Genomic DNA, 13,264 nt, shown 5'->3' with positions numbered 1-13,264 from the left:
TAGGCGGCTGAGCGTCCGGCTTGGCAAAGCGCCGGCGGAGGATGTGTTCTTTCTGATATCCGGGCTTTTAGTGAAAACAGAGAGACAGGAAAAGTGTGGGCTGTGTGGGAATACGCGAGTGCGTCAAATCCATGGGTTTGGTTTGGCTCAGAGGAGAGGGGAACAGGTGGATGGCGGCGTGGAGGGCAGCAAATGGGATGTCCAGTGCTGTCCGGCCGCCTTGGGACATCTGCACACCCCAGCTGCCTGGTGTCAAACACTTGAGACCCCTTCCGAGAGCTTCCTGTTTGTTGGCAGGGTCGCAGGGAAGTCGCTTAGTGGCATACGCAGCTGCAAGGCAAATGTGACATCAAATACAGGCTGGAGTGGCAAATGCCGCTGTCGCCACTGGTCTCTCCTCACAGGAAAGCAAGAGCTTTGGGATCTGATGGCCAAACTCACAAACGGAAATTTTTAGGATCAGTGTGCTGAGACCAAAGTCCTAGAACGTGCAAGATGGGGAAGCTCAGTGTTGGGCATTTTTGGGAGATTCAGACAGCCCAGCCACAATGGATTACTGGAAGTACTCCTTTAGCAGCGTTCTGGTGGACAGGGACATTGAAGATGAGGCTACTGTGGGCCTCTTTGACAATGGGTACGTGTGGGGAATCAAGCCAGGAGAGTTCCTCACATTCACTTCAAGAATCACTTGATCACAGGCCAGATCAGAAAATGTTCCTGTTAGTGGGAATCACTATAGATTGTAAAAAGTGTGGTGGGATTTTTGACAACCTGCTGGTGGATGAAGACAATGTGATGGATGTCAGAAGCAAAGGCAGTGACAGCAGGTCCATCCCGCTTGGCATGAGCCCCAAAACCCTGATCTTCCTCATAGGCAAGAAGGGAGTCCACATAGGAGTCCTCAATTAAAAGGACCGGAATATGATGTGAGCATGAAAGCATGGCACAAATAGTGCCAAAGAGACAGATATTTGCCTGAGCACAGAGAGATGAATTAAACATGTTTTTGTTGCAGATGTCTTTGCCTGCTTCTTTCAGATGAGGGGTGCTGGGACACCAACAGTGTGTGGTACAGAAGGGAGTAATGTGTACATTCCTCATCAGGATGCTTAGTATTACTTTTGTGGTGTCCCAGCCATTTTGGGGAGCTGCTCCTTGTTTGTCACATTTTACTGGTTGATATTGGGATAAAGGTCTCTGGGAACATTATCTTTGGGAAAATGCAAGAGGGAGGGCAATACCTTTGCCCTCTTGTTCTCCACTTTGCTGTTTAAACCATGCCCTGATTCCAGTCATGGGTTTTGAGACCTTCCTCCTTCTACAAGTACACCACAACATGAAAGATAAACAGAACTTGTGTTTATTTTGAATTTGCCCCCTGAACAAGCCCAGAACAGTTCTGGAGATTAACTATTGATCAGCAGAGCCTTGTGCTGCTGTTGGATTGCATGGGGGATGTGTGCAGAGACAGCCTGCTGCCTGCTCACCTTCCACATCACTTGAAACCCCTTCTTATGCTACTTTACCGAGAGGATTGTTTTTTCCATTAAATAAGTTGCCTTTTGTGTCTGTGGCATGGGGTGTTTCTGAAGGTTAGTTCCTTTCCCTCCTGCTCAGTCACACTGTGTGGCCTCAGAATCACAGGTTCCTGTAAGCTCCCCAGGAGGATGTGGAGTTCTGTCAAACACTGCAGAATTCCTCCGCCATTCGCAGCCCTCCCTCCTGCTCCCACTTGTATCCCTCAATGGACAGTGTGAAATGAGGCAGAACTGGTGCATTTGAGATGGGACTGATGCAGGGAACACTTGAGGGGCATCTCCAGCAGGGCTGATCTCTCTCGTGGGCTTTCCTTGCTCCATTGATCCTGGCAGCCGTGGCAGTGCCCATCAGCAAGCCTGAATCCTGTGACTACTCACCATGGTGAGACACCCTGTCCTCCATACCCCTGGGATCCACACATGGCTCCAGTTAAATCATAGGTGCTAAACTGCTTGGTCTGGTTTGACCAGACCTGCCCCACCACCTTCAAGTCATTGGCCCACTGAGTAAAAAATAATTATTTGTGATTACTTTTATGACTCCACCACAGACGTGACAGGGGAGCCAGCCCTGCTGAGCAGACTGAGAGCCCTTGCACACTCTTTGGCAACCATTAATCTTCTCATGGAGTCTTTAATCTTTAACATGGAGTCTATATTTTGTTGAATTTGATTCAATTCACACAGAGGTCTTTAATCTGCACCCACAGAAGCAGAAAAATGCTTTAAGGGGAATCAGGCATCTTATGTATTAGCAACAATACATAAGAAAATGTTCAACAAAACTGCAGCAACTGTCTAGTGTCTGATAAGCAGTGCTTGCAAGCAGGAATCAAAACATATTAACATAAGTATTAAAGAGGCAAAAACAAAAACACAAACTGGTTTTAGAATCTAACAAAAAAAAAAGGTGATACATCAAATGAAATAAATTAAAAAAACCCAATAAATTACTATTGATACTGGCCACTCCTGACAAACATTAATGATTATTTTGTCAACCCTAAGGCAAAAATAAGCTACTAACCCCTGTGGTTTCTTGAGCAGTGGCAGTATTCTGCACTGTCCAAACTGCAAAATGCAGAAAGATTTTGCTCTCTGATCTTCTGTGTTTGAGGCATCAAAATAAAAGAATTTGAGATAAGACCAAAAAAACCTGGGTGATTTACTGCTTTCTTGCTTCTTCTGGGTGCCAGAGAAATTAGATCTGGAGTACATGTATACTTCACCAGCATGAGAATTTGGAGAAGTAGAGACCAATATAGTTGTGAGAAGCTACAGCTCCTTCCTAGCTACACATTATGGGCAGCACAGTGATGTACAAAACCAGATTCTTTTAGTTCAAAGGATTTGTTAACTGAATTCAGAAATAACTCACCTTTGCTAACAATTGGGTATTAATTTAGAGAAAAAAAAATATTTCTAAATCCAAGAAGGACCTTAAACTTTCATTCCCTAGATCTACTGACCTAAGGAGCCTAAGGAGATTTTGTTCAGACTAGCCCTTCTGTTACATTCAGCCCTGACTCTTCTTGGGGAGTATGGTGAGAAGGACCTTAAAGAAATAACAGAAGGCAGCAGCATCTGCATAATCTCTCCTTTTCTGCTGTGAAACAAGGAACATAAAATCAGAAATAGCTGCAGAGAGCACAGTTGTGGTTAAAAGATTCAGGTCTAAGTCTGCAGGGTTTGAGGAAAGCCCTCGTCACCCATGCGCCAGGTACCTCCCAAACAGCCTCCAGTAAACAGCTTGACCAGTAGGTTTGTTTAATCCTCCATCCCAGGCACAGTGGTTCTTAGCTAGGAGCCACCAGCTCCTTCTGCTGTTAAGCAATGTGAATAGAGCCACTCAGACAAAATGTAAGTACTGGTTTTGTTACAACCCAACACAGCCTCACGTGTGACAGAACCGTGTTTGTCATAGCCAGAGCAGGCACAGTATTCCTGCACTTAAAAGAAAATGACCATGTTTTCAATTGCTTATAACTCCATCAAAGTTCAGGACAGCTGTGCTGAAAGTCTCTGCACCAGGCTCTTGTTTCAGGCTTCCTTAAAACGTGGTCACATGAAGAATTCACAGTGTCAATGTTGCAGCAAACTGGGGCCAGGCTCCCTCAGTCATGAAAGTGGATGATGCTGACATATCTTTAAAAAGCATGGTGTTAACTCAGTAGCACAGGACAAATCTTCAGCTGGAACAAATTTTATGGAGAAACTAAAAGGCATATTTGCCTTCAGATGCAGTGGGCAATTTGAGATCATTCTAGAGGCAAACCTAGACTCTCTCGTAGCAGCAGCTCAATCAGAGATCTAAGATGAATGACAAGGAAAGAGTTGAAGAATTTTACTTGTTTCTACTAAAAAAGAGACAAGCAGCTGGGGATCTTCTAGATCTTCAATATGTACATAGTGCTGTACTTTGGAAAGGCATAAATTACCACACTGAGGGAAGACATTTGAATGGACATTATGAAAAAAAAAAACAGGGACAAAGACAGCAAAATGCTGTCTTTGCCTCAATTAGGTGGCAGTGTGTTAGGATGGAGCTAATTGTAGCCTGGGCTTGTCTCAGGGGAGGAATTAAATGCACACACCAGGGATATGGCAATTATTTTTTCAGTGACTCTCTGATAATTCAACAAAAGGCAGGGATGGGGGATAACATGGCCAAGCACGCTAATATCAACCAGATATGGTAAAAATCATATTATACTCACACACACCTGCAAATTATATCCTTTTTCCAAAGTTGCAACACAATAAATTTTAAAAATTCCTTCACAGAGAGGAGGGGAGGATAAAAGCATTGCTGTTTCCTCTTAAAATCTTGAAGGAAATCAGAGCTCAGTGAGTCATGCACTAGAAATGAGCTTAGTGAAATTCATGTATGGAAAAATCTCAGGCAAGTAATTGGTGATGATAGAGTTATAAATAGAGTCATTAATGATAGATGCCTTTTAATGGAGCCAGAGCAAAGAAATAAAAAGATCTCTCTTTTTGTGATGAGGTTTTTCCTATGCAGAGAATTATTTATACCCAAAACCCAGGTGGGTTGATAGGCTACTTTGGTACCTATCAGCTGTCATTCCAGACATATCGGAAAATGAATTGAAAATTATCATTTTCTTCTGGTCAAGAGCTCTCTAAATGCACCAGGACAATACAGAAATGGTTGTTCCAGGCAAATGCTTGGCCCAGTATTAACTAACACAGGCTGTTGACATTACGAGTTCTCCTGATGTTCTGTAAATGCAGTTCTCCATATGAATATAATGTCCATCAGCAGCTTTAGGAGTCTGAAGAGTCAGGGTGTCACCTGGGAGAGCAGGTAAGGACCAAAGGAGAGGCTTTGCAGGGGAGCAGGGCATTTGTTGTGCAGCACAAGGACTAACACTGCTGCAGCTCTGGTTTATCGGCCATCACGGGGCAGGATGGGATTCACCAAGGACAGGAAAGTCCCCACCCTAATTCAGGCACAGCTGAAAAAACAATCTGATACTAGTTCAGTGTCCCAGGAAAGGAAGGAGCAATGATTCATTTATGGGCAGCAAAAACAGGGGAATTCAGAAAGCATGAGGAGGCAAGTACGTGTGGTTTGCTGGCGCTGGGGTCCAAGGCACTCCTGGGGGGGTGTCATTCCAGTCTGCCAACCTCCACTTTGGAATTACACATAGGCAGCTGTCATCTCTCCAGCAAAAACGAGATTTAGAAACAAGAAGTGGCAGTGGCTCATCCCCTCACCTCCAGTGAATCTTCCTTAAGGAATGTTTTTGAGGCACAACAAGAACTCCAGGGCAAAGTGTAATGCGTTTTTAGGTGTTAGAGGAAAAAACTCAACACAAGAACAATGTTCCCATGGCTTTACATTTGAAACACTTGGACAGACGAAGCTCAGGATTCCACTGGGTAGGAAACACTGGTATACGGAGATGCACATTACACTGCTGAGACCCCACATCCTGAGGATGGATCTGGACAAACCGGGAGGGCAGCCTAGGGAAAGGCAGGAAATCCCTGCAGGAGATGAGGCAGAACAACGGGGCAGGCTGACGAGGCTGGAAATTTGTGGGTTTTTTTCCCAGGAGATGGCAGTAAAGGACAATCCCCTTTCAGCCAAAGGAGCGCGGGGAAGTGAAAGCAGTGGTGGGAGCCGAGCTGCTCCTCAGGCAGCGCTGCCACCCTCGCCAGTCGCTCCTTGTTACCAGCAGCAAAGCTTTATTCCTAGCGTCAGTGCTTCTAGCAAGGGTGAGGAGCTCAATCTTTTACCTTCCCATACAGTAGGTAAATTATAAGCTTTCTGCCTACCATGGCAGGATCCCACTCACAGCCTCATCCAGACTGGAAGAAGCCCAGGAGGTCTCTCCTCCAGCCTCCTGCTCACAGCAGGGTAAATGCTGCATTCGCACTGGCTTGCTTTCCACTTTGTACAGTCATGCCTTGAGACACTCCACAGACAGACTTCAGCCTCCTGAAGTAACCTCATCATGCTTAACGATCATATTACTGCTTTCCCTGACTTGTTTCTGGCTGGAAACCCCTCAGTTTGGATTTATGACCATGAGCTCTTGCTGTCTGGCTGCAGACTTCAGTAAAGAGCCTGGCTTCATCTTCCTGGAAACCCCTTCTTATGTATTGAAAAGCTGTTGTCAAGTTTCTCCTAGGTCTTCCCTCCTCCAGCTGGACAAGTCCAGAGTCCTGCATCTCTCCTCATACATGATGCAGGATTCAGGAAAGTGCACCACCCACTCTGAAGCCCGGTCTAGACCTCACCCCAAAACAGACCTGGCAGCCTAATACTACTTCCTACAGGGAGAAGGATGGGAAGGATTTTATTCCTTTACTTTCTCTTAATTTAATTATCTCCATTAATCTACAAGTTCTTCAAGCTCTCTACTCTCCCTTGAAGGAAAAAGGATTTCCAAAGCACACACTCTGCAGGTAACTGCAGCAACTTTGTGCATGTTTTAGGATCAGCTTTGTCTCAGAAGAGGCCAGTGCTCAGCTAAGAAGGGACTCAGGATACAGAAGAAGAGACAACTGGTTTTACTGCACCCCAACACAAAGCCTGCCCCTTTCCCAGTCTTACAGACAGGCAGAGGTCAGAAAGAGCATTCATCCCTGAAGTGATCCATGGCCTGGGAGTGGCAAAGATCTGGAAGTGCCAAAGTGCTGTGGCGTGGTACAGCTCTCCTCAGTCATTGCACTTCCAAAGCAAGCTGTGCAAGAGTGCTTCCTTGCTGCTAATGTTGCAGGACAAAGGACAATAGCTGTGAGTCCTCTGCCATTTCCTCAGAGCCTATGGTAAGCCAGAGGAGTAATTAAATACTCTGGCAAAACCAGCAGAAATATGCTTTATTCTGCTCTGTGAGTCATTGAGCAGTCACTAGGAATAGCCAGCAATTTAAAGTAAAAGTGACGTGCCAGGAGGCACGTCAGGTTAGTGGAGTTCATTCCCAAGAGAAGCATGGACAAGTTGACTACCTACTTCTTGCCACTCTTGCCTGGATTCAGCTTCCTGAACCTATTTATCCTGCCATTTGTTTTAAAGCGCAGTGAAAGGTGCTTGGAAGTCTGAAGGAAACCAGACAGCGCCGTAGCACACCACTGAAGACAAACACCTGGCAAGTGAAGCAATGGGTAGAGAGGCCACACAAGTGCTTGAAAGGAGGAATGTATTTCATCCAGCTCAAATGTCAAATCAAATCTTCCCCATGTACCCACCATGGTATCCACCACATCTTGTATTGTTTATGAGCGAGTCGAATGTCTGTTTTGGTCCTCAAAGGCACCAGCAGTTCAGCTGCAGAGAAGCCTATTTTAATAAAAGAGCCAGTGTGCACCTGTGGGTTGAAAGCTGTCCCTGCTCGGGTGGCTCCTCCGAGGCCAACCTTGCCAAGGGTGCGTCTAACACCTGTGCAGAAAGCCAAGAATCAATCCTGGACTGCCCTTCTGGCTTGGCACCTGCCAGGGCTGGCAACCCAGGCTCCTCATCAATCCCAGCCTCTTCCCCATCACCAATGTCTTGCTCTCCCTCAACTCACATGCAGACTTCCAGCACGGCAGCTCTGCTCCAGATGGAGGCTGGCCATTTTGTTGGCTGAGCAGATGACCTGCCAGCCGATGCTGAAGTGGTCAGGGAGTATTTCCTCATCTCTTAGATCCTCAAGACAACATTTAGCAACAGAGCTGCAGGACCTGCCCTGTTCCACCTGCTTGCATTGTAGCTAAGCCAGACCTGGCCCAACAGGGATGCTGCCATGACTGACAGGAAGCACAGCCCTCTGCCATCCACCCAGCTGAAAAATGAACCTCACCCTCTGCATTCAGATTTTCTAGACACTGGGCTAATGAAGAGAGTAGCAAACCCTCAGGACAAGGCTTAGCCTCACAAATTCCCTTCAGGAGCTGAGGAGTGAATCACTGCTCAAGAACTGATAAGCAGCACTAATTGGTAGTCTCAGTGAGAATCACCAGTTCATTTTGAGGGAGAAAAATGAATCATTAGCTGGTTTATTGCAACAGCACTCGTTACTCGCTTACTTTTTCTTTCTCTCTCCTCTTGCTTTGTTTTTGGTCTATTTTAGAAACATTGGCCAGCCAAAGCTGACTTGCCAATATGCCTGAGGCTTTTCTCAGGCTCACACAGAAGCACCAAGTACATGTCATTCAGGTTCTGTATGGATAGCAACCAAGTTACTCCCTCAAAGTTGCACCAGGTGAGCAAGAGCCCATGTGTCAGCAGGCAAAAGTCCACTGTGCTGAGCAGTTCAGGAGCTAAGGTTCATGTTTACCTTTGTGGAAGGTCTGAATGGGCTGGACCCTGTGTGTTGCAACGAGGGAGAAGCCTTACTAGTCAGGGGACACATGGACAAATAGATGGGACACTCACTCCACACAGAAAAATGGAGACACAAATCTCTCCCTACATGGTTTTAGTTATTTTTAAAAAGTTCTAATGATTTATGCTGTAAAAGCACTGTAAAACACGGAGTGGTGTAACAAAATCTGAAGTTAATCCCAAACTCCGTAGGCTGGTGTGCCATGTGGGTGGTAGGGACAGCCCTGTTCTTACTGCATTATCAACAACCCTCTGGCATGCTCCTGGGATGGGATCAGGGGGACAGATCTGTCCCCACAAAAAGGCTCAAGAGAAACAACTGAAGGCATGAAATCAGTGAACAAAATCCCTTTGTGGGTATTCATACCCCAGTTTTTGCAATCTTAGAAGTCTTAGGTTTTAACTTCCATATTTTTAAAATCCCGTACTGTAACTCTGAAGTTTCCTGCAGCCTGTTAACTCCTGCTCTCTCGTGCTAGGTAGACATAGCAAAGCCTCTCCAGGCCTGCTCTCCAGGGACACTCAGACTGTCCTAGGCCCAAAAGTATAAACCAAAAGCCTCTAAAGTGGGGGCAAGCTTGGGGAAATGACATCATTAACTGAAGCTTTAATTGGAGAATTAACCCTGATATGCAAATGAACCAAACTTATGAAAGTGTGAAGAACTCATGACCTATCGTCCATCTTGGGTCAATTTTGAGAGTAGCCTCTGGCTCCCCAGGGTGTACCTTTGAAGGCCTTTCAAATAAATACCTACCTTTACTCCCTTATTCTTGTCTAGTCTCTGTGTTTAGGTAGCCTCTCAAGGCATCACTCTGCAGCCTCATCTCCACACCTTGCCATTCCTGAGCATTTCCACGCACTCTGGGCTACAATCATGTCCTACAAGGGCACTGAGGCCACAGGCAAAACAACGTGGGGAAGTTTACACTGCAGCTTCCCCTCACTGGCTGGGCTACTGCTGAAAAACTCCTCCTTTGTGCACTTACTTACGTGTGTAAGTAAAAACAGACATGGCTCTCATGGCTTTTATTTACAGTCCAGTTAGAAAAGAGCATAACAGCCCACCCCACCCCCCCATCTGATTCATTTGCTACATTTAAAAGAAATATGGTGTGGTTTGCCAAGACATACAAACTCCTTTGTTCAGAAAAGACGAAGAAAGCAAGTGAACAGCATTTTTTTCCAGTAAAGTCAACTCCTTGATTACAAAAACAACATCAAAACTAGAAAGATATTTAATACAGAGAAAGTGCTAGCAGGGAAGTCATTTACAACTACCACAAAAGACTGAGACAAACAAACAAACAGACAAACAAACCCCACAGAATTTTTAAGGCCCATAAACCACCTTGTTCCCGTGTCATCAATACAAGATTTATATCCCTGGAGGTGTGACAGGGAAGTTGCTCCATGCACACCACGGAGCTGAGCCATCTGATACTGACATCCTCTGCTTACAGCTTCCAAGTGCAGAAATGAAGATGGAGCTGGGAGGTTATTTGGCCCTCTTCTCATACGTCACACTTGTACATTCTTATACCAAATGCTGTATGTATGGTTTTTTTCTCAGATGCAGCTGGTAATCAATTTATTTTTCCCCTGGTGAACACCACAGAATTAGGTGTAAAATGCCCCAGCTTCCAGATGCAGGTATATCACATTTAAACTCCATTCTCAGTAAAAAAATACATGCAGATTTCATAGTAGCAGAGGAAAAGTTTAAAATGTTAATCACAGTCAACCTTTAATGCCACAAAATCACAAATACACACCTCATTTTCTTTCTGGATTTTTACATCGTTCTTAAGATTATTTAAAGACTTACTATGCCCAGTGTTTGAAACAAACAACCATGATGCAGCAGAGCTCTCCATGTCTCAGGCCACAGTCCATTTATGTCCAAGTATATTTTTTAAGCACACTCATCATCTTAACCCTCTCAGGTAAAAAACCCCAGCAAACTTGGAATCTCAGAAAACCAAAGACTATCTTTTCCTAATCCCTTGTTATGTTTCCTCCACTGCATTGACAATTCCTCTCACTACCCAAACTCATCTCCACCTCCCCAGCTGCTCTCCCATCCTCTGTTTTCCTTCATTTCTCTCTCCCTCATCTACTTACTTTGCTATCCATCCTTGGCTCCCTTCCACACGGAGCACAAAGCTCTGGAAAACCAACTCATGCCTGAAAACAAACTTCAGATCAATGAATCAAAGATTATTTTCTCATCATTACACTTCTTTGACCCAATTGGATTTTACAAAGTGCTGGAATTTTTTTCAGAGATGAGCGCTCAGTCTTGGAAAGGGCCTGGCGCAGGGGCTCGGGGCTGTTGGTCCAAGAGGTTTTTCAGATCCAGGTCTCAAATTTAATCCTAAAAAAGCAGCAATGGCCTCGTGTCCTCTCCCGTGGGGCACACGGAGCTGCGCTAGCGGACGAAGGATGCCACATGTGCTGACACTCCAAAGGGAGCAGAATAGGCTGCTGCTAATCCTTGCAGGCCGACCACCAAGTAGTGACAACCCTTCTGCAGAACCTTCCCGACGTTCTGGGGAGAGAGGTGGGAAAAAGGGATGAAAAAAAGGCAAGGTGATAGAAAATACCTTCACACAAAATCATTTTGACAGCCAATGTCACGGCCCCAGAAAATGAAATTCTCCCACCGCTAACGAGGGCTGGAGAGTAGAAAAACGTTTTACCATCTATTTTTATATAGGCATACACACCCACAGGGTATAGTTAAACTGAACGGATGCAGCCTCCACAGGAAGCCAGGCTTTTACATGTGATTCTATTCAAGAATAAAATTAGTTTAAAATCACCATACTTTGGAGAAGTACATAATTGCCACATTACATGTTCTAACTATGTTAGTAACTCCTAAAAGCTCATAAGGTGTTCAAACTGGTGCTGAACATGAAGGCAGTATTCACTGAGAATACTTTTATGGAAATTTCATGGCTTTTTGTCAAAATAAGAAAGTTTTGATCCATATCTGTACACATTTAGGAACCCATCTATATACTGCACTAGAGATAAACTTGCCATGGATTATTTAACTGAAAACCTTAATCTAATTTTAATATCACTTTTGATAGCTTTTGCTCATGTGGCTGCTCACAACTGGGGGATTAATACAATGTGGTCAGATCTGGAGGAATATCAGAATTAGTTTTTAGTAGCTCTTTATGGTTGTGTGAGACTCTTGTGACATGGAAAACACTGAATCTGAGTAAATATTTCTAAATTGATGAAATCCAGTCAATATCTATTATATTCCTATGATTTCTTAAAGCTGCATTACAGAGATGCTGGCACATAAAAACCTTCATCTACCATGATGCTACTATGCAGTTGAACTTTGCTGGTTTTGCTCCTATGCAAACTTACTTGAAGGGAGTTAAGATGCCAAAATAAAAAGGCAGCTTGAGCCTGGGGGCAGATCCTGAGGCTGGAGGAGGGTCTTCCTTCCCACATCTGCTCCTGCCTCTTTATGTCACACTGGAGTCTTCTTTCCCCCTTCCTGCCCTTAACCTACCTACCCAGGCCTCACCTGTGCTTCTCTGAGTTGTTCTTTATGCCAGAGCCAAACTGGCAACCCTTCCCCATGGGAATGTCATCTGACCAACACAAAAGGGAATACACAGTGCCCAAGAACTGGCCTGTGCTTTAAACACCATTAAAAGCACCCTTACACCACCAGCAAAATGATGACCTTCTGCAACATAACCATGCTCACAAAACTGCACCGTACAGATCAAGCCTACAGCTCGAGACAGCTTCCTACAGCATGGGACCTGGAAAACACAGGGCTGGAAACTCAAAGTATCAACTCCATCATGAAAGAATGAAATATTCTGTTCATTTCTTTGTGAAACAGTAGGATATGAGAGGCGGCTCCTGACTATGCTGACATCTGTAAACTCAATTTCAAAAGTAACTTTGCCAAGCTAATAGCATTTTCTGCATGTCAGACATAGCAAGCATATCTTTACCAAAATCATGGGGTTTTAATAGGATGCAGTAGAAAGTCATGTCTCATGCTAACATCTGTAATCTCAGCAGCAGGAGAGGATTCCTGACAACAGACAGGTTTCTCCTGCTAACACAGAAACTATTTTTTGCTACAAATATCCAAAACATACCTGAGACATACTTAAGTGACATGAACAAGAGAAAAACAATAGAATTGTTCCACATAGCAGTTTTGTAACCAAAGGGATCCGTCTTCCGGTGGGAAGAAAACCAAACCACCAGACTGTAGGACTTGTGACTTCCCACACAGGAAAGCAAAAGAACAATTTTGATCCAAAATAGTTGTTACAGACGAAGAACAAGCTGCATTTTTTTCTGGTAACCCACAGCAGTGATTTCTAAGGGTCACCTTAGCCAAGGAATGTCCTTCGGGGCTGTTTACCGTTTCTTTCGGGTACTTCAGTGGAAGGGAAAAAAATGCAGGCCAATTAACTGGAAGTTTTAAGGAATAGTTTTAAAACAATGACGCCGAGGGAAACGCAGAACTAAGCAAGGCAAAGCACCCGTCACATGGATTAGCTTAGTGTCATTTTCACTCCGAAGAGACAGATTTTGTGCTCTTTGATCCAGGCGAGCGTCGGTGTTCGGCCCTTCCCACCAGCACCAGCTCCTTCCCGGGCAGGTCCAGAGCAAGCCCTGACCCCCACCTCGGAGCCGGGCGCTGGTTCTGAAGTGCCTGCGGAATAATGGGCATTCCCAGAGCCCCTCAGAACTGTCGGAGCCGAGGTCCCGCTGCCCTCCCGGCACCGCAGCCCCCGTGCCGAGGGTCCCCGTGCCGGGGGTCCCCGCTCCGGCCGCCCCGGGCGCGCTGTGCCCTCACCTTTCCGTAATTCTTCAGGCGCTTCCCGTA

The 13,264-nt window shown here is 45.2% G+C and overlaps 1 protein-coding gene and 1 long non-coding RNA gene across 2 annotated transcripts; one reads left to right on the top strand and one right to left on the bottom strand.

Annotated features, from left to right (window-relative positions):
* The first annotated feature begins 269 nt into the window (after positions 1–269).
* LOC103612826 (profilin-3-like) lies at positions 270–930 on the top strand. The gene is given in 2 exon segments (XM_017729602.1): positions 270–688; positions 690–930. Coding segments are annotated over 2 exon segments (381 nt in total). The 5' UTR covers positions 270–548.
* An 8,460-nt stretch (positions 931–9,390) lies between these two features.
* On the bottom strand, positions 9,391–13,264 carry LOC108445615. The gene is made up of 2 exons (XR_001860549.1): positions 13,235–13,264; positions 9,391–10,927 (listed from the first exon to the last, which is right to left on the bottom strand). It is a non-coding gene; the product is annotated as an uncharacterized LOC108445615 (long non-coding RNA).

Source organism: Corvus brachyrhynchos, unplaced genomic scaffold, assembly GCF_000691975.1.
Source record: "Corvus brachyrhynchos isolate BGI_N302 unplaced genomic scaffold, ASM69197v1 scaffold101, whole genome shotgun sequence".
NCBI lineage: Eukaryota > Metazoa > Chordata > Aves > Passeriformes > Corvidae > Corvus > Corvus brachyrhynchos.
Note: the sequence above shows the minus strand (reverse complement) of the source record. Positions and strands in the feature narration are given on the sequence as shown.